The 21,643-nt window shown below is 47.0% G+C and overlaps 1 protein-coding gene across 1 annotated transcript in view; it reads right to left on the bottom strand.

Annotated features, from left to right (window-relative positions):
• The window catches only part of ITGAV (integrin subunit alpha V), an 800,372-nt gene that overhangs the window by 331,652 nt on the left and 447,077 nt on the right, over nt 1-21,643 (bottom strand). The window contains exon 19 of the mRNA XM_069615781.1: nt 12,758-12,825. Within this exon, the coding sequence (XP_069471882.1) occupies nt 12,758-12,825 (68 nt within the window). The remainder of the gene's footprint in view (nt 1-12,757; nt 12,826-21,643) is intronic.

Genomic DNA, 21,643 nt, shown 5'->3' with positions numbered 1-21,643 from the left:
GGTACAGAGACTTTGTTGCTGGCCTTCGGGCCGAAAGCAACACCTCCATCACATCTTCAGGGAGGTCCCAATCCTTATACCTCAACCTCTCAGAAGCCAAGCGTGAAGGTTGAGGGATCTGACCTCTGGATGGAGAACCTGACCCCCCTCCCGTGAGAGCAGGTAGGGAAGACGACGTGGAGGGCAGATGGACAAGTCGAGAAGGTCCGGGTACCACGTCCTCCGAGCCCACGGCGGAGCAATGAGGATCATCCGGGAACCGAACTTCCGTAACCTCCGCAGCACTTGCGGGATGACGGGGACTGGAGGAAACGCGTACAGCAGCGGGAATGACCACTCCACCACGAACGCGTCTCCCAAGGCTCCTTTTGGAGGAAATTCCCGCGAGCAAAACCTTTCGCACTTCCGGTTGACACTGGAGGCGAAGAGATCCACTTGAGGGGTCCCCCAAAGAGCGAAGATCTCCAGGAGAATCTCCTGAGCCAACTCCCACTCGTGAGAGATCGCGCTCTGCCTGCTCAGAGCGTCCGCCGTCACGTTTTCGGCTCCGGCCAGATGAACTGCCGAGATCGAAACTTCCTGCTGGATGGCCCAGAACTCAAGCTGCATCGCCTCCCTGCACAGAGGAAGTGACCCTGCCCCCCCTTTTTGTTGAGGTAGTGCATGGCCACTGTGTTGTCCGTCAGGATCAGGACATTCTTCCCTCGCACAGACGGCAGAAAAGCCTTCAGGGCTAGCCTGACGGCCCTCAGCTCCAACAGATTGATATGGAGTCTGGACTCCGACGGAGACCAACGACCGCTGACTGTCAGCCCGTTGGCATGAGCTCCTCATCCCGTGAGGGATGCATCCGTCACGATCGTCACCTCCGGCCAGGGAAGCCAAAATGGAGCCCCCTTCATCAAGTTGCCTTCGACGGCCCACCACAGAAGGTCCCGGGCGACCGAGGACGGCACCTGAATCGAGTCCGACATCCTGCCGGAGGACTGCGACCATTGCGTCTTGAGTGCCCACTGCAAAGATCTCATCCGCAGGCGAGCCTCTGGCACCAGAAGAATGCAGGATGCCATGAGGCCGAGCAACCTCAAGAACTCGAACGCTGGGAGCGTCTGGGCATGCTGAAACTTGTGCACCATCTGCTGAATGTGAAGAGCCCTCACCTGGGGAGGAAATCACTGCCCCAGGGAAGTGTCGAGCACTGCTCCGATGTACTGGAGCCGCTGTGTTGGCGTCAAATGGGACTTCTTTAAATTGAGGGAGAAGCCCAGCCTGTGAAGGGAGCGACAGGTGACCGATAGATGATCCAGGACCTGCTCGGGGGAGCTCCCCCTGATCAACCAATCGTCCAGGTAGGGGTAGACGTGAATCCCCCCTTGCCTGAGATGCGCTGCCACCACCACCATGAGCTTGGTGAAAACCCTCGGGGCGGAGGTCAATCCGAACGGCAAGACCCGAAACTGAAAGTGCGAGTCGCCAACCGCAAACCTCAGGTACTTCTTGTGCTTGGGATGGATCGGCACATGGAAGTAAGCAACCTTGAGGTCGAGTGACACCAACCAGTCCTGAAGCTGAAGGGCCTGGAGGACTTGAGAGAGAGTAACCATCTTGAACTTGTCCTTCCTGAGGAGTTTGTTCAAACCGCGCAAGTCCATGATGGGTCTCAATCCCCCGTCTTTCTTGGAAATCAAAAAATAAGGGGAATACCATCCCTTGTTCCTCTCCGCTACAGGCACCAGTTCTATGGCGCCTTTCTCCAGCAGGGCTTGAATTTTCTGCGCAAGGAGCGGATCCGGACACCGCAAAGAGAGGTTCCCCGGTGGATTGTCGTGAGGCCTGTGCCGAAAGGGACGACAGTAGCCGTGGGTTATGATCTCCAGAACCCACACATCTGAAGTAATGGCTTGCCACTCTACAAGATGCTGCGCCAGCCTTCCCCCAACCGGCGAACCATGGGACATGGCCTCATGACTGAGTGGGAGCGGCTGCGGCGTTACCTGAGGGCAAAGAGGCAACTGCCCGAGCGGCCTTGGCACCACGGGTACCCTGTCGTCCACCTCTGGCACCCCTGCGTTGGCCTCTTTGACTGCCAGCTCCTCTCGCTTTACTGAAGGACAAGTAAAAGCGAAAGGAACCACCCCTCCACTGCTGTCCCCTAGGACGAAAAGGCAGAGGTTGGCGAACTGCAGCGCCCAACGACTTCGCTGCAGCTTTCGAGGTCTGCAACCTCTCAAGGCTCTCGTCAGCCTTGCTGCCAAAAAGGTGCTCACCGTCAAAGGGCATGTTGAGGAGCCGGGACTGCACATCCGGAGCAAACCCCGACTTCCGCAACCACGCAAACCTGCGTATCACGGTGCTCGCCGCCATGGACCTACTGACGCATTCAGCTAAGTCCAAACCCGACTGAACGGACTCACACATGGCCTCCTTACCATCCTGGACCGTAGCAAGGAAACCATCCCGTTCGTCCCCTTCGGGAATATGTTCAGCCGCTAACGCAACACAGTTCCACAGAGTGTGCGTGAAACGCGACAAGGCACAAATGGAGTTGGCCGCCTGAAGCGCCATACCACCAGAAGAAAACACTTTCTTCGCCCAGCCATCAAAACGTTTGTCGTCCCTATCAGGAGGGATGGTAGGGTACGACGCCTGCTTCGCCGGGGCCGTGGCCGCCTGCACCACCAAACTCTCCGGAGTGGGGTGCCTGGTCAAGTAGCAGGGGTCGCCACTGGCTGGACGGTATTTTTGCGACAAGGATCTGCCCACCGCCGGGAGACTCTCCGGAGCAGTCCAAGCCGCCGCCACCCTTCTCTGTAAAGCCATATGGAACGGCAGAACCGGGTCAGTTGGGGGACCAACATCAAGGATGTCCGTCAGATCATCCTGCACAAACTCCCCTGGGGGAGCAGACCATCCCAAGTACTCAGAAACCCTAGCCATAAGGCGCCGGTACGAGGAATCAGCATGAGAGCCAGGCTCAGGCCTACAAAACTCCACCTCCGGAGAGGTGTCCAGTCCACTGGCATCATGCAGTGACTGTCTCAAATCGTCAAACTGACTATGGCCCGAGACAATTTCATCCGGAACCTGACTAGGAACCAGGCCATCAGAATCCTCATCCGCCTCTGAAATATAGTCCAGGTGGCGAAAAGAAGGCACCCTAGAGTGCTTGCTCTTAACCAGAGCCTTCCTAGGGGGTCCACCCGTGCCACGGGGTACCTCCGACACGAAAGGCGTCGATGGCGTCGAGCGAATCGGCGCCAGCGTCGAGAGAACCGGCATCAGCGCCGAGAGGATCGGCGTCGAGGAAATCGGCGTCGACGTCAGATGCAGCGCCTCCAGAATCGGCGGCGTCGACACAGCCCTCGAGGCCGGAGCCACGAGCGTGTCCCTCGACGACCTGAGCGTCGACGGCATCGAAGACTTCCTCGGAGCCAGCAGACGTCGATGCCTTCTTTCTCGAGAAAGCCTGTCGACGCCCTCGATGCCGCAGACGTCGATGCCTTCTTCGAAGACCTCACAGGTGCACACGGTCTCGAACGCGTCGAGGACCGGGACCTGGAACGGGTACGTCGAGAACGAGTCCCCTTGTCCGAACGGGACCTCTCCCGTGACTCGTGCCGACCACTCTTGCGAGCGGTGTCTCTCGACCTCACACGACCGACCCCACTCGGGGGCGCGGACGGCTGAGTACCCTGCGACTCAAGAATCGCCAGCATCTTCTTCCCGAAGGAAGCCCATTCCTCCGGCGTCGCACGGCTGGAGGGGTAAGCGACGTGCCGGGCAGAGTCCTCCGAAGAGGACCTGGAAGACGACCGGTGTCGGCGCTTCCGAGAATGCCCCGAAGAGGCTGAGGAGTGGCGAGACCGACTCCTAGAAGGAGACCCACGAGACTTCCAACGATGACGCGGAGAGTCACCCCTCGAATCATCCGTCAAAAGCCCCGCAGACTTCGACTTACGGGGCTTGGATACCTGACCTACCGACAACTTCTTCTTACGTTCGCGTAAGGCTTTGGACGTGAGCGACTGGCAGTCGATACAGTCATCCGTGTCGTGGGCCTCCCCGAGGCACCAGAGGCAGGCGTCGTGCGAGTCCGTCACCGACATCTTGGACCCACACTCCCCGCACTTCTTGAAACCCGGACGCGGGGTCGAAGACGAAGTAGAAGACATCTTCTGAAGGATTTTCACCAAACGAACAGGTTCGAAGAACCGAGAAGAACAGAACTCCAAAGAGTCGAGGCGTTTAAACCGAGAAACACGAAGCAACACGTTCGCGGAAAAAACGGAACTGAGGCTACGGGCGTCGTGCGTCCTACTTATCACATCGGATGACGTCGGACGTCGGAGGAGGTCCTCGACGACGGCGCATCGACGCAGGACGCAGACGCCGAAAAAAGTTTCCGAAGCAGCACAGCTGTGGTGATTACATGTCATAGATATGGAATACGTCAGAGGACCCAATCCCATCGAATGAAACTTTAGAACACTTGATACTCTTCTGTTCTGCTATTCAGGGCATTCGAGGGAAATACTCGAGGAAGGTGATTGAAAGATACCCTTTGGGACAGGCTAATGTGATATGGGCAGCCTGTTTAGCGGGACCCACAAACTCCCTGATCATTTCTGTTACGGGTCTAATTAAAGCATTGAATTTGGTCCTAAGTGAAAACAGTTTTCACTGGACTTAAAAAACAAACAAAAAAAATCGATTTTGAATGAACGGTATGTAACACAGACTGTCACATTGCCACATTTAAAAGCCAACACCATCACGGCTGAAAAAAATCAGTCTGTGTTTGGTCTTTTAAATGCGGTAATATCAAATAGAACCTTAAATAGACCTATTTTTAGTCATTGAAACTATTTGTCATTAAGGTTTTGTATTTAATGGATTTTATGCTATTACTGTGACTGTATTTACCTGTTTTAATGGATTGATCGGTTTATGAGTGTTCTGTTCTTACTTTATGCTTGATATGTTAAGTATATTATTTTTTTTTGTACTTGTATTTATATGTTAAAGGTTACATTGTTTTCCTTAACCAATAAAGGGAACAAAAAGAAAAGAAAATGCGTGTTTTCTTGGACTTCATGAATGCTCAGAGTTCTTTGTACCTCACTACAGAACTCCTCCCTCATTAAACTAAACCTGTCTGCTTGCTATTCTACCAAACCTTTGTGTGGTTCAGGCCTGGACTAGGAAAAGTAACCCTGTTCACCTAAGGTGGGCTTTCCCTAGTTCTGGCACAGACAGCAACTTGTGTAAAACTCCCTTTTAGCTGCTTTCACCCCACATACATCTACGGGCCCTGTCCCCTGCCCAAACTATTTGCTGTTTTGTACCCAACCTGACTTTTGGAGGAAACGCCTTTTCTCTTTCTTAGCTGTTTTGGGGTCACCGATTACTCCTTATGGCTATCAGAGCAGGGGGACTCTGCCCTCCATTGGGAAATTCCATTTATTTAACAATGCACACATCACCTTACAGTGAGGTGCAGTAGGGATACTTTGTGTCCTTTTAACTTTGTTTTTATCAACTTTATGATTCCTTGCATGTTGTGTCATAAGAAGGGCTGGTGGCAGCGGGCATTTTTCTACCATGGCCTTTTAGACTACCAAATTCTCTAAAATGGCTATGCCAAGAGATTTTGCCCTGTCCTTTGGCCGTCTTGGCTTTTATCCTTCTTACGGCTCTCTCACAGCCGGATTTGTCATACATGGTTAGCCCTTTCTCTGGCAAAGCCTCAGCTTTCCCAAGCAAAGTATGTTGTGATTTGTTCAAACCAATTCATCAATCCAAAACTCACTCGGGACAATGTTTTAGTTCTAACTGCACTTTGGATGTTGGATGGAAAAAAACAAATATGCTTTCCCTTTCTTGCTTCCCGTCATTTAGGAAAGATTCTATTTTTGCAAATGTCCTTAGATTGACATTATTGGAATGCCCAGCTGTGTTGCTATGCCCCGAACACTGACCCTAACTTTGGAGGCAAGTAAAGTGTTTTTACTTCACTTCCCTCACTCCATTTTTTTTATTTTGGGGGCAGAGGTAAGCCTTTATGGTCACCAGTGCATATTCCCCTTCATGAATCCTTTGTTTTTTGTCATACAGTTAAAAACAGCTTATAGTGAAGTGATGATGGGTACTTTGTGTCCCTTTTTCTTTAGTTTCTAATAACATTTTCATTACCTTTTTGATGGGTCTAGGACAGGCGGGTAGCAGTGAACATTTCTGGCACTTTTTTTTTTTTTTGGTATTCCATAATTCCTTTTCAAGTACTCAAAATGGCCATGTCCTGTGGGTTAAGCCCTGTTCTTTCACACTCTTATTCCACGGGCCACCTTCTTGCCCGCTCAGGAGCGGAAACTACCATGGATACCTGGGCAAAGTGATTTTTGATTGGGAGACCTGGCAGAAATGGGCATTTAGACCATCTGCTCCTAATCTACACCCATGCAAGAGTATGCCTTTGGCTGGGCAGATGTGCAGTGGGAGGCTTTTCATGGTTGAACAGCTCTTACCTGTTTGAATGGTGTAGATCATATCCATTGGTGGTCTGGGGCAGTTCAGCCTGAATCTGGAATAACAAAAAAGAGCTCTGCAGCAGTTTCTCGGGTCATCCACTGGAGCTAAGACCAAGAGGAAGAGGAGCCCATGCAGAAGACCTGGAAGACTGCTTTTGAGAAACACCAGCATTACCAAAGCCATCAGCCAGTGAAGCCCTGCTGCTTCTACAATGATCCTAGAAGAAATTAATCTAAGCTTCAAACCTTTGACTACTAGGACCAATCATTTCAGACCTCTGCATGAGTGAGAAGTGCTCGACAAGAGCCGTCAGAAGTGTGCCAGGACAATTATTTAAGCTGACTAGCTTCTGAAAGACATCTACGCTGCACTGGTCGCCGTCTGTGTGTGGCTCAAGGCAATTATTCCTGAGGTTGCAGCTCTCCTGCATGAAGAGGGCACACAAACCATGCCTGCCACCTCTGGACAGGATTCCTTACGGCTACTTTGCTCTGCCATTTCCTGTAGGTCTCTTCATGTCGTGGGACCTGTGATGGCTGCAGTGCTGAAGTGCCTTAGCAGTCCTGTTTGAAGTCTGTCGGAACCGTCCTACCGGAGCTTGGAACCACCATTTAGCTAGACCCAATCCTGACTCATCTTCAGCCACTGCACCTACGATCCCTGGACCACCATCGACAGGACCAATGGCAAAATTAAGTGCCCCCAGCCATTTTGAGTACCATAGGGGTGGTCACTCAAATTCAGAATATGGGGCGCTAGTGTGCTTATCTGTTTTTGCACACACCACTTCCACCTTAGGGATTGTATAGGCGTAAAGTTAACTCCCTAACGCTCTCCTGTCTGGCCATGATCTGTGGAGTTGTGGCCAAAGATCCCCTACCATTGTAACCCCCACTGTGGTGGGATTGAGAAGGTAACCCATAAGACATTTCTTTACCAGCTGTCTTTAAAGGTGCTTTAGATCTGCAATTTCTACAAACCTATTGGCTTTGCCAAAGCGTGTCCTATGGGGCTTCTAAGACCTTCCGCTCTCTTCCCAGGTACTTTCCTGGATCTTTGACTCTGTTGAGGTGATAGGCCTACATATACCTGGTAGGAAGGACTGCTGAAGCTATAGGCGCTTTTTACTTATACAACAGGGGGCATGGTTATTTTTTTAATGCACTCTTCTTTCACTTTACTAGATACAGTTTCTCTTGTTACATTGATTTTAACTGCCTTGCTGTATTTAAGTGCAAGTTGTAGGTAGTCCCTCTGAGAGTACCAACTATGTACATATATGTGTGTTGTTTGGGGTCATATGCTTTTCTTGAATTTTACATGCTTAGTGCATTCAAGGCCCAGACCAATAGAATAATGTACTTCTGTGTGGACTATAATATTTGATCGTTTTGTGTGTGGTTACCTGTATTTACTACCCCCCCCCCTCCGCCCCCAATATCTCATTGGGTTTGCATGACTGATTAGTCTGTTTTATATTGATTTAGTTTGGCGAGTGTCAAATAGTGTTCACCAGAAAGATTGGCCACTCGGAACATTTCCACATGGCTGGCTCTGGAAATCCATCTTAACCCTGGCCAAAACTCCCCCTTCTTGAACCTCTATGATCCTGCTACCTCATACAAATATGGCTAGTAGACATCACCTTGCATACAAAAAAAAGAGAATGTGTAAGGAGAGAAAAGTCTAGCTTTTGGACGGTCAGAGCAGATGAGCACCGCAGCGAGGGGAGCAATATATAGCTGCACTAGACTTCTGAATTTGGAGGGCCGAGCTGTGGCACACAAATACTCATCAGCCCCTCAACACAGAGGTGAATGGGATATTTCAGAGTGGGGTGCAAACTTCATGGAAGATGCCAGTATAATGAAGAAAAGTTTTACAGGGACTTCCTTCCAAACAGGGCTTCATCTGTCCCGGACTTGTAGACCACCGACAGAGGATTCCAGAAATAAAGTTGCTAAAAGGCTACACATTAGCAGAGAGGCCAAGGAATAAGTGAACACATTTTGTTTGCAAAAACATGCACCCCTTTCAGGGGCATCTGACAGTTTGTCAAATGTTGTGATGTGCATGTAGGTTTATGCTCCTTTGTCTTTTCCAAACTTATCAATATAAACTTTCTAGAGCGGAAATGTGCAGTTTTTCCAGAGGGTTGCCAACGAAGCGGTAAAGATACAGACATGTAAGTTTTTCGTACACGGTCATGTCAACTATCAGCAAATGAAACGTTTTCCCCCCAATGTCACAATTCCAAAAACAGTTACGTTGAAAGCTTAAAAAGGTTTATAGTGATAGCATTGAATGCAAAAGCATCATTTTTTTTTTAATGGGGGTGTTTTTTTTTTACCCCTTAAAACCCATTCTAATAAAAAAAAACTTTACCTACAATAAAAATGCATTTTTGAGGCTTTTGCATTTGATACATTGTATTCGATGGAATCACTGGATACCCTTAAAAAGTATACAAATTGACAAAAAAGTGAATGTAAAATTGTAATATTTGCATACGTAATGTATAATGGATACAATTTGTGAAATGCAGCAGGGTGCTACACATGACGCACAAAAGAAAAATAAAAGCGATTGATGGGAAATAATCCAGGTAACAATGTTGGGCAGGAAAATGCTAATTGTCCTGCCTACATTTGTTTTTCCTGCTGACTAAGAATTAAATCATTCTTTCAATCTTGAAAAAAAAACTCTGCCTTCAATCATCTATCCCTGCTATCCCTCTATGTCTCTTCTTCTGTTCTTGTCTAAAGTTTTTGAACAGGTCATTTATTATGAAGTCTCAGCTTGCCTTGACCATCAAAGCTCTTTCCTCACAATATCCATCTGGATTCCATTGGCTTCATTCCATGGAAATTGCTTTCCTTACCATAACTAGCTCATTTATCCATTTGCCATTCTAAATTATCCTAAATTCTTATTCTTCTGGCTCTCTCCAATACATTTGACACTGTTCATCACACTACTCTTTTTTTCTGGTTCCGTTCTGCAATGGTTTCAATATCATCCATCTCATTAATCATTCTCCATCTTGTGGGCTGGTAAAGGATCCTCCTTATTTCCTTTAATACGCAGTGTTCCTCATGGTTTGGTTCTCGATCAACTTCTCCTTATCTTTCCTCTATTGTTTTTTCCTTTGGTCTGTTATCTGTGACAGGTCAGAAATATGAAGCGGACAACTTGGTAAAGGTTTTTCACAAGAAGCCATTTTATTAACTGAAAAGGGTTGGATAACTGCCTCACTATCTCTAACCGAATGGAAATTCCCTGTCTATCAAAATAAACTAAAAGAAAAAACTGTAATACAAGGAATCTGTCCCTCACACTTAACGATACATCCAACACAAAGGAAATATCTGGCAATTTAAATATAACAAAAATAACAGTTAAGTTCAACACAGACCCAATAACTGTATATCCTTATAACCTGGGTCGGTTCCCCTTCCCCAGATTCAAAACAGGATTTTCACTCAAAGGTTCAAATAAACAAGTTCCTTTTTGTAGCCAAGTATGGATCATAACGGTCTTCTTGCTCCAAAGGTCTTCCACTTATATTGTAACCAATAGTTCAATTAGATGACAGGTCTTTGTCTTTTTGCCTATAGCAACAGTTCAAGAACACTTCTTGAGAAAGTAAACACTTCTACAATTCTTCTTTATCAACGTTTGTCAGGATGATTCCACGACAATTCATGAAACACTTTAGTGACTCTGCCACTTCTTCACAAATTGCAAAGGTTTTATTAGGATGACTTGACAACTCAACAGTACATAAAACACTTTGATAAGTTTTACCACTGCTTCTTCTTTGCCAATACTTCAACCACAATGCAGTACTTCAATAATGTCTTCCTGGTCCACTAACCTGCAAGGGCTACCACTAGAAGGTTCCTAAACTGGTATACTTGCCTGCCAGGACAAAACGCTCCTAACACTACTTACTATAAGTACTTGTGAAATCCAATTCAAATATTTGGGAAAGCCTTTAACTTTCAACCACATCGACATTCACAACTTCTTTTAGGAAAACATGTCGCACATTGGTTTTGTCACAGGCATTATTGGTTCTGCTGCTTTCCTGCTGAACACACTATATCAGGAGGGCCTTTCTCGTGCCACTTCCGTTTTCCAATTTTCACATCAACAAGCTGCTGAGAACGTTTCCTTCTTTCACCTGCATCTGTTTGGCTTAGGCCATGCATGTTATCTGGCTTAACTATTGCTTCTTCCTTATTCAGGCAACAATAGTTACAATCTTCCTGCCAATCATTCAGCCAAGGCACTTTATAAGCTATAAAAAGGTCTGCCCCTCTTTACTTGGCAATCCTAGCTCTGATTAGCTTGATTCTGTATTGCCCCTTCTTTACTTTTGCATTGGTTGTTCAATTAGCTGGCTTTTGGCAATTCTGGTTCTGATTAGCTAGCTTTAGTATTGCCGCTGCTTTACTTTGGCATAAGTGCAGACTTTTATAACACCGATTGTAATCTTTCTCTTCTTGCCTCTTTACAAAGTTCCTATTTCGCCAACATGCTTTCTTTCTATTCAAAATGAATGTCAGTGATTAGTGGTCGCATACGGAGAGAACCGGGATTAGCTTTATTGATCGACTCAACGGCTTCTGTACACGCGTCCGTCTGCATGCTTCCCTCACTCCTAGTGAACACGGTTACTCGCTAGCCACCAGGACAATGCACGCCAGAAGAGCCTCTCTCTCCAGGGGGAAAGCTTGCTGCAATGCCGCTTCCCGCTGCGCAAACTCTAATTCAGGTTATGAACATGGGAAACCCTCTCAGGATCGATACCCGCTCCAAAGATAGTGGCAGGTCCGGCATCACCCTTCCTCTTCACCTTCGGCTTCTCCTGCAACAGCAACGGGTGGTCTCTGCAACTCCACCCTCTTGTTCTAATGGCCTGCACCTTAGGGAGCATTATATATTCAAGTGTCCTGCTCGGGTGTGGGTCATTGGAACCACTAGACTGCACCTTGCAGTTTAGCGCCTCTGGGTCCCTCATCCTCGTCCCAGTACTTAGGGCATTGTGGAACTTGAAGTCCCAAACGTTCTGATTATTTCTTTCTTCCCAACTACAAACTTCAACATTATGAAATGTATTCATATTATAAAATAAATCGTTAGGGAAGAGCTTTAGAGGAATTGATGTTGGTTTCAGATTTAAGGGATAATTATTTTTATCAGAAGTCAAAGCATTAGTGTTCACATTTCCACATATAGTATTTCTTTTCCCCCCATCCCTCCTTCAATATGTAGATATTTGGGAAAGGAAGTTTAACTCCGACAAAAGGCCATTAAATATTCTGGTACTATAGAAATCTCCCACTCTGAGGAAGACCAATACTGCGTCTCTCCTAACGGAATACTATTGTTCCCTTGGGGGCCTTCTCCACCCAGGTGATTCACCTGGCTAATAACACCCCCAGAGTTGGGATCAGGTAGCGGCTGCCTACCCCAGGCCACCTGGGAAGAGACTTTAGGCAAGGTTTTGTGAGGATTCAACACATATACCACTTCTACAACTAGGATTGCAGATCTTGGTCTTGCTTTCTTCTTTCTCAGACACCCTTCATGCTACAGTTATTGCTTGTCTCCTGGCTATCAAATCCTGGAAGGCCCCTAACTTACTCCAACTCAATGCCTCAACAATTGAGATCATCTTTCCATCTTCCACTATGCCTGTCCCTCTCCACTCATTTCTTTTCCTCCCTCTATCTTCCCCTAAAATTAATCTAGGTGTAATTTTTGACTCCTCACATTACTTTTTGGACCGCATCTCTAATATCTCCGCTCATGCCGCTATCAAATGTACAGTATCTAAAGGTCTCACAGCTGCCGCTCTTTTCATTCCACTAAACAGATTATTTCCACTCTGGTTTCCTCATCTAGATTATTGTCCTGCTCTACTTATTGATTTTTCTGCCTACTCTCTTGCTTCATTACACTTTAGCTTTAATTACTCATTCATACTCCCCTTCTGTCTTCCTCCCCATACTTCCATTTCCTCCTTGCTTCCAGTTATTATGTATTGTTTTCAAATGTATACCTGGCCTCACCCTACCATATCTTTCTTCTTTGTTGCTATTTACGTACCACATGCATTCTTCATTCTAAAGCTCATTTTCTTCTTGCAGTTCCTAAGTTATGCACAATGCTCAGCACTTTTGTGAAACCGCTTTATAAAATCAATAAAATAGAAACATACCTTTCTACTGCAACCTGGAGATTTGGTTTACAGATATTGTCATCTCCACAATCAAGCAGAATATGTGCCTAAAAAACAAAACATATACCATTTAATTTATCAGCAACCAATGTACTACCATCAATGAAGAAATCATCCCCACTCCATTTCCTTCTGCAACTTACACACTGGTAGGAGCCCTCTATGCACTAGATGGGACTTGCAATGCATCTTGAACTAGATAACATGCCCATTGGAAAAAACAGGAATTTCTCTATTGAACTGCACAGACTACATGCCCCATAATGCAACTTTGGGTCCTTTGGAAGACCTGTAGTGCTTGAGAACGACAATTCTCAGATGTCCATTGGGCCTACGTTGCTTTCACGATCCAAGGCTTATAGAGGGAGGGAGCAGATTGTTTTCAGATATGGAACTGCAGGTGCCATCAATGAGCCTGCTTCAGCCCAGAGTGTTTAAGTACTTTAGCTTCAAGGAGTAGCACTTTGTTCTTGCATTATGTTCCCCATTCTCTGATGGAGACCGAAATCTGCTCACCATCAGATCTAAAAGATGATCACACTGGCCTTTCAAGGACACATAGGGGAGGAAGGATCATTCATGGACAACGCGTTTGTCCTGTAAGCAAGACAACGCAGCGCAACACAGGTTCAAATCCTGATACCGGGCTTAGAAACCATTTGCTGGTATTAAGCGTGTTATAAAACAATAATTATACTTACAATCCATGACCACAGTCAATTTGGGGTCGGAGTTGCCGAAGCAAAGCCCCTCTCAGTAGATTGGCCTGCAGGAATCTCCATACCATGTCCAATGTCTCAAAACAAACAGTGTCAGAGACTAACATGTTGCTCTGGAACAGAGACCAATGGCAACGGAGCAACCACTAAAGCAACATCATGCCCCACTGGGACTGCAGTACCACTGCAATACAGGAAGCCATGTAACATGTAAGCTAAGACAGGCAGAGGTTGGAAGCAGTTTCTTGGATTGAAAGACCGGACCAATCTGAAAGATGATCGATTGGTGAATCTTGAGAGGTAAGGCCCTGCCCAGGAAAGTGTCCAGGAGTAAACAGATAAATTGGAGGGATGAGACAGCAAAACATTGGACCTCTTGAAGTTCAGAGAGAAGCCCAAACTGTGTAACAGGTTAAAAATGTGGCACAGATGTGCAGATGCCAGGTCTGGAGAGCAAACTCAGATAAGGAAGTCAGTCATGTAGAGGACGATGTGTGCTTTCCTTCCTACGATGAGCCACAACCATTGCCAGATGAAGGCCCTGGGTGCCGAAGAAAGACTTTTAATGGCAGGACCATGAATTGATAGTGGGTAGACCCTACCACAAATCTCAGATACTTCCTGTGCTTGTGATGGATCAGACCATCGAAGTAGATTTTGTTTTTTATTTATTTCTCATGCACCGGGGACCCACAGGCATTTTGGTGCATACAAACACAAAGGTACAGACACATGACAGGACACGACTCAGATGAGGCCTTCATAATTAGACAGCCTTTCTAATTGGACCTTATAACAAAAAGGTAAGGTCCTAAATGAACAGTCTGGTTTTTAATGTTAGGTGAAAGGTCCTAGCATGTTTGTCCATATGTAAGATACTTGGCAGCGAGTTCCAATCCTGTGCTGCCAGTACCGGGAAGGCCCTTCCTAGGCCTGTGGTCCTTTTGAACTTTAGGGGTTTAATAAGTCGAGATTGGTGGAACATTAGGTTCTTATATGGAGATAGCGTTCTCGGGTAAGCTGGTGCTTTGCCATACAGGCATTTGTGTACCGGAGACAACGTCTTGAAATGAATCCAGGCCTTGATCAGTAGCTGGTGTAGGTATACCTTTCACAATGCGCAGTGTCGCTCTGGAGGGTCTGCAGTAGCATGCATTTTTTGCTGGCCCACACCATTAAGGCATTGCAATAATGAAGACGGGAGTGGATAATGGCTCGAGCAATTGAGGAGCAGTTAGCTTTGGAGATAAAAGGCTCAATGTTCTTCAGGAGTTTCAGATAATAGTGGCAGTTCTTTGAGATGTATTTCGTTGACTCTCGGCACAGAGGGATGAATCGAAGAAGACCCCCAGTGTCTTGACTTTACCCTCTACTGGGATGGAGCAGCCCTTAATCTGAAGCATGAATACTTCTTTCCTAGTTTTGATTTTGCCAAGGTGCTGCCGAATAGCAGAAGTTTGGTTTTTGCTCCATTCAGACAGAACCAATTTTCTGTCATCCAATGCTCAATGACACATCGATTCTATGAATCTGAATTCCATCCGTGTCATGATCCCAACTGATTTCCAGGATCAGTTGGGTATCTGCATAATTTGTAAAAGTTCCCTCGGGTCTCTAGCAGATTACAAAGGGGTCCGATATATAAATTGAAAAGTATGGGGGAAATGCAGGCCCCCTGTGGGACACCACAAAGGATGGGAGCTGGTCTAGAAGAAGCATTTTCTCCCAACATACTGAGGATTGCCCCCAACCCACAATCCATCTTGTGGATTGCAGGGGGCGCAATTTCCTAGATCAAATAAAGTGTAGATCAGGCGGTCATGATCCAGCAAATCAAAAGCCGCAAATAAGTCGAGGAGGACAAGGAGTCCTATTTTCCCCTGGTCCACATCTCGAGCATGTTGGTTTGTAGATCGATCAGGGCAGGCTCCATGCTATAATCAGCTCTGAAACCGCATTGTTTACAGTGAAAAATGGAAGATGATTCCAGGTGGGCCTGCAGTTGGTTGGTAGCTAGCTAGCATATCCAGGATTTGTAGCAAACAATTATATTTCATGATTGGCCTAACATTTTTGCGTTTTTTAGTATCCAGACAGACCTTCACTAAAGTGATGATATTGCCTACTTTAATAGCTTCTGGGACTGCACTATAATTGAAGGAAGATACTTATTGTCCAAGATTAATTTTGACTGAATTATTTACTCTCGACGGAAGGTGGTGTGCATGGTCGACCAAAATCTTTCCATCTCAAGGTTTGTGACATATTTAAATGAGCATCAGGTTCAGGATGGGATGCAGGACCCCATAATCCTTCAGAACCAGAAAGTAAAGAGAATACCAGCACATGTCTCCTCCTGAGTGGAAAAAAACAAGGGGGGGTCCTGGGAGTCCCTCTGCCGGACATTAGTCCTTACCCAGACACTTTAGCTCACCATCTTTCACAGAGGAGAAATATACAAAACATATCAGTCTTTGTCCTGCCCTAGGGCAGTCCAGCACTGAAATTCTGGGCAATTGCTGCTGAATACCCTGCTGATGAGGTCCAACCAGACCGAAACACGTGTCTGGGGTTGCTGTTGGTGCTCTTGTTCAGAGGAGAATTGTCTAGCATTTCAGTGTTGGACTGCCCCAGGGCAGGACAAAGACTGATACGTTTTGGATATTTCTCCTCTGTGAAAGAATGTGAGCTAAAGAATTTGGGTAAGGCCCTCGTAGTCAGGACTAATGTCTGGCAAAGGGACTTGGGGGTTTTAGTCTGTGTTTGAAGCCCATATATTCATTAAAGGTCCTTCATGACTCGTGGAACTCAATATGTCATGAACATCCTATCAAGGGTCAGGATGGTGTGATATGCCGTCGATGAGGTCACCAACTGTATCTCTGGGTATCTCGAGTACTCGTCTCTGGCTACGAGTAGGTAGTCAACCCATCCAATGGTGCAAAGAAAATCAATGGTGATTTCACCCCAGGCTTTTTCAGGAGGTTTTAGGTCATGTTTTGTTACTGTCCTGTCCATTATTACCCAGCACTTCTCTTCACCCTCGTGGGGCTATTCCCCAAGTTGGGTTGCTTCATAATATTGTCTAAAATTGGGAAGTGCTAGACCCCCCCCTCTCTCCTTGGGGCTGTAAATTGTTGCTTGCTTACCCTTGCTCTTTTGCCATCCCATGCGAACTCATTCATTATAGTTTGGAGCTCCTTATAGAAGCTCGCCGGGACCACCTGTGGATAGCCTGGAATAGGTAAAGCAGCCGTGGAAGTACCATTTTTATAGCTGCCATCCTCCCAAGCCATGAGATTCGGAAATTCCGCCACTTAATGAGATCCTTTTTAATGCTCCTTAATAGAGGTGGATAGTTTGCTGTGTACCACCCTGTGAGTGCTGGCGTTATCTTTACCCCCAGATATGTGATCCGCCCTGGTCTCCAGGCAACTGGTGGTGTTCTTTTTAGTTGTTCCCTTTCCTCTGTCCCTAATGTCAGGTTCAGTAGTTCGGATTTCCCCATGTTAATACTTAGTCCCGCCGCCTCCCCATATTCCTTCAGCAGTGTCATGCTTGCCCTGCTTGAGTCAGAAGGGTTGGTGAGTGTTAGGCAGAATCCTGTGCAGTTCCCTTGGGGACCACTGCAAGAAGATAAAGTCTACAGCAGTAAGCAATAAACCCAATTGGTAACAGTCTGTACCACCCAGATTTACCTGGTAGCTGTGGCTGAGCAGTCAGACTTCTCTCAAGAAGAGTAGGGCAGTATATAGAGTATACACAATAGGGCTAAAAACACAGTAGAGCAAACAAACACGGACCAGAGCTTTGTATCAACAGTATATAATTATTTATTTAAAACACACTTTAGGCAATACACTAGCACTCTAAATCAAAAGCAAGTTAAAACACAGTCAGGTAAAGTATACACACCTCCCTTGATAACTATTTAGACAAGTCAGAGTTAAAACACCACGATTTGTTAAAACAGATGTGAGCGCGTAACCTAGATGGCACTCCAATAGTTAAGTAAAGTTAAAGGGAGAGAAAAAGGCAGAGCATAGACATAAAACAGGTCCCAACACGTTTAGGAGTTCTCTGCAAGGAAAAAAAAGCAGTATACACTGTAGAACCAAAGTTCATAGGCCAGGCCCACTTTAAATGGAGCAAAGCAAAATGTGTCCAAGATCACACAGTTTAAAATGCACTAAAAGTCTTTGCAGAATGTTCAAAAGAGGTTGGGGTGATTCAAGAAGGTAAAGTTAAAAGGTCTGGGGCCAACCCAGTTGGAAAGCCAAGGATTTAAGGGTCACCTTGGGCAAACCGAAGAAAGGAAGACCCGGCAGAACACAGTACCTTAAAGAGAGAGGAAGCTCCAGCGGTGGCAGTTGTTCCTGGCAGTGGTTGCAGTTCATTGTTTCGACCAGGGGAAGAGAGGATCTCGTCGTGGAGGAAACATGGAGTTGATGCACTGCACATGGATGAAACCAGCCGCGGAGTTTGTCGGTAAAAGGTGCGTTCCTTTTATTCGCCGTCAAAGTGGTGAAGCTTGACTATCCGGCCGCTGGGGTGCTTGGCACAGGCGATTCGAACAAGAGACATCTTTGGAAGGCGAAAGGGGCAAACTGGTTGGTCCCACCAGCTCAGAGGAAGAAGACTCAATCAGCAGAAGATCTTCTCTTGTCGTTGGGAAAACGGTGAGTTTGTTGCAGCAGGGCTCCACCGGTGGTGTCGTCGTTGCAGATGGCTCAGCTTCTTCGGCCCTGTGGCGACTTCTGAAGTTCCAGCCCCAAAGGCCCTGCTTTTATGCAGAGAAACCCCCATTCAACAGCCTAGCTGTCACTCAAACATGCTAAGTGGTGAGCCGGGCGGCTCACCACTGGGCCAATCAGAATAGAGTGCGATGTGGGTTGCTAAGGTAACGCAGTCCAGGGTGCCAATTCCCCTCCCCACACATCCAGTGGAAACCAGACAGAGTGGCACCATTTGGAGGGCTTCTGTGGAAAAGCCCGCCAAAAAGTGGAACAAAGGACTCGACCTTGGTTAGAGTTACAGAGACGGACACAAACGCGATTTAAGAAAAGAGTTCTGGCAAAAAGACCCAACCGTTGATTTAATATTAAATAAATAAACCGGCGGTATCTTTAACATTGCACCAAAAAGTGGTGCGTTTAAAATCAATGGGAAAATCCCATAGGAAATATTCTGGTGGAATATTTTGCGTGGTAACCACTGCCACCAGCCAGAAACTCGACAAGGGGGGACTGGACAGTGCCCCCTTGAGAACAGCAATCGAATTAACCCCTTCCAGTACTTCCACACTATAATGGTTTGTACTGGTTCTGTTCACAATTTTGGACTAGTAAAGTCATTGGTGACTTTACATGCCCTGGGAGACAGTAGTCAGTCCCAGGGTATGGAGTCTACGTTTGGGGGTCACTATGACACCCCTGTGTTACTGCACTCAGGGTGCTGTGTAACACATGAAAAACAGATGATACCCTATGGAGTAAAAGACCCCATAGCCCATAAGCACATACAAAGTCAAAGACATATGTCAAATCATGCCTAAGAGTGGGAGGAAAAGAGACTCACTCTTAGCAGGAGAAAAAAAAAATCCAGCAAAGCTGCTTGGAGACTCACTAGGTTTGGGAAATTATCCATAAGAGAATTCTCCCTAACAGTGAGGGTAAGCAGCATGTCATCAGCGAAAGCCGCCACCTTGTGTTGTCTGCCTGCAAATGGGACACCCTGGATCTCAGCTGCCCCTCTTATGGCTTGGGGGCAACCCTGTTTTGTTCCTCTTTGTAGCGTAAATGGTTGTGATGTTATGCCATTTACTACTATCCGCGCTTGGGGGCCCTCTTAATTTGCCTTAACCACCTGCAGATAGGCACCCCCGAGTCCCATCTTCGCCATAGTCTTAAAGAGGAACGACCACTCCACCCAGTCGACGCTTTTTCGGCATCTAATTATAATAGGACCGCTGGCGTGTTTGTTTTGTTTACTTTTTCTATAAGGCGTGCTACCCTCCTTATGTTGTCTGCTGTTTGCCTGCCTTTTATAAAACCTGCCTGGTCCTGATTTATCAGGTCTGGCAGGAGCCCCTCCAATCTGTTAGCTGGGATTTTTGAGTATATTTTAGCGTCCACATTAATGAGCGCTATTGGTCTGTAGGACAATCTTTCCTCGGCCTCCTTGCCTGGTTTCAATATTAGGGTGATTTTGGCTTCTTTCATTGAGACAGTTATTTGACCTTTGTCTTTGAAGGTATTAAAGAGTTGAGTCAATTGTGCTACCAGTATCCCCGCAAAGGTTTTATAAAATGACGCCGTATAGCCGTCGGGGCCTGGAGCTTTGCCCGTGGACAGCTTTACTATGACCTCCCTTATCTCGTCCTCCGTTATCTCTTGGTGTATGGTGTTCTGGACTTCCCTGCTTATTCCCTGTAACCCTATCTTTTCCAGGAACTCCTCCTGTACCTGGGAATGGGGAACCTGTGATGTGTATAGTGTCTCGTAGAATTTGAACAAGTTTTCCTGGATGTCCTCCATTTGTGTGGTTCTTTCTCCAGCCTCAGTTTTTGGGGCCGGGATTACGTTTCTCAACTGAGCCCCCCCCTAAGCAGACGCACCAGTAGGGCATCCGCCTTATTTGCCTTTGCGTAGCATTTCTGCCGTACATAGAGAAGGGGCCCCCTCTGTCTTTTTAGTCCGCAGGATCCCTAATTGATGTATTGCCCTTCTGTATTCCCTCTGGTTATTTCTGTTGGGTGTCTTCACCACCTTTTCCCTTGCCTCTTGTACTTCTGCCTTTAGCTGTTTCTCCAAGGTCTGGAGCTGTTTTTGTCTGTGACTTGGCTGCTATGATTTCTCCCCTCATTGATGCCTTAAACGCGTCCCATCTAGTATCTTCCCCCGTTTCCCCCCTCTTATTATTCTCAAAGAAGTGACCCATCTTTTCCTCCAATTCTTCCCTAAGGACAGGGTCCCTCATTAGGTATTCTGGGTATTTCCATCCCCAAACTCCCCTCCTCCCGTTCCCCCATTTCTAGTTGCATTGATATTATCTTATGGTCTGCAATTCCCATGGGACCAACCTCTTATCTCCTTGACCCTACCCACCAATTCAGCTGAGATCCAAATATAATCTATTTGTGATTGCGTTCCATGAACTTCCGAAAGAAAGGCGTAGCCCTCCGAATTTCCTTTGAGTTCCCTCCACACATCCCTTAATCCCCTTCTATTGCACATCCCTTAATCCCATGCCGGACATTCTGTCCCTTAGTTCTGGCGAGGCCACAGCACCCCCTCCTGAGTTTTTATTTGCCGATCTATCTCTGGCACTGTCCCAAGCTATGTTCAGGACCCCCATTCTAACTATATGTCCCCGTGACTGCTCCTCTATTTTTCCCAATACGCCCCGCAGGAAAGCCTCCTGTCCCGAGTTGGGTGCGTAGATGACCGCTATTGTGTATATCCTGTCTCCCATTTTGCCTTTTACTATTATACATCTGCCCTCTTTATCCCTTATGGTCTCCTCAATCCTGAAATTCACTGTGTTCCGGATAGCCACGACCACCCCCTCCTGATTTTGTCGCCCCTGCTGCATGGAGTATTTGGTCAAATCCCCTTAACCTGAGCCGGTTCTAGTCCCTGTGGAGTAAGTGCGTCTCTTGTAGCCCCAGGAGGTCTGTTTTTCCTCTTTTCGTGAAGAGCTCTAACTTTTTCCTCTTCAGTGGGGAGTTAAGGCCCCCAATGTTATGGGTTACCCAGATGAATATGGATGTCTCTCCTTCCCCCCTCTCTGTGCGCCCCCCATGACTGTTTTCCTTCCTCCACCGTCCCACTCTCAGACCCTGGCTCTGAATATCCTTGCCCGCTTTGATCCATGATAGGCACCTCCCCTGTTCTTGGGACTTCCTGCCTCCCCCCTCCTCTCAGGCATCTTCGCCCTCTCCGGTCCCATGATGTTCGCTCCTCACCCCTCTATCCCTCTTTATGCACCTTTCTGTCTGCCAACCCATATTTCTCATATTTGCTCCAGGCTATTCTCCTTTGGTCCCTGCCCTCTCGTTCGCAGCTGTTTCTTTGACCCTTTCCTTAACGGCGGGGCCCCGTAGAGCAGGTCTCCTTCTCCCCTCGCCCACCACTGACCATTCCCA

The sequence above is a fragment of the Ambystoma mexicanum genome, chromosome 9 (assembly GCF_040938575.1).
Source record: "Ambystoma mexicanum isolate Mex_15411 chromosome 9, UKY_AmexF1_1, whole genome shotgun sequence".
In the NCBI taxonomy this organism is placed as follows: domain Eukaryota; kingdom Metazoa; phylum Chordata; class Amphibia; order Caudata; family Ambystomatidae; genus Ambystoma; species Ambystoma mexicanum.
Note: the sequence above shows the minus strand (reverse complement) of the source record. Positions and strands in the feature narration are given on the sequence as shown.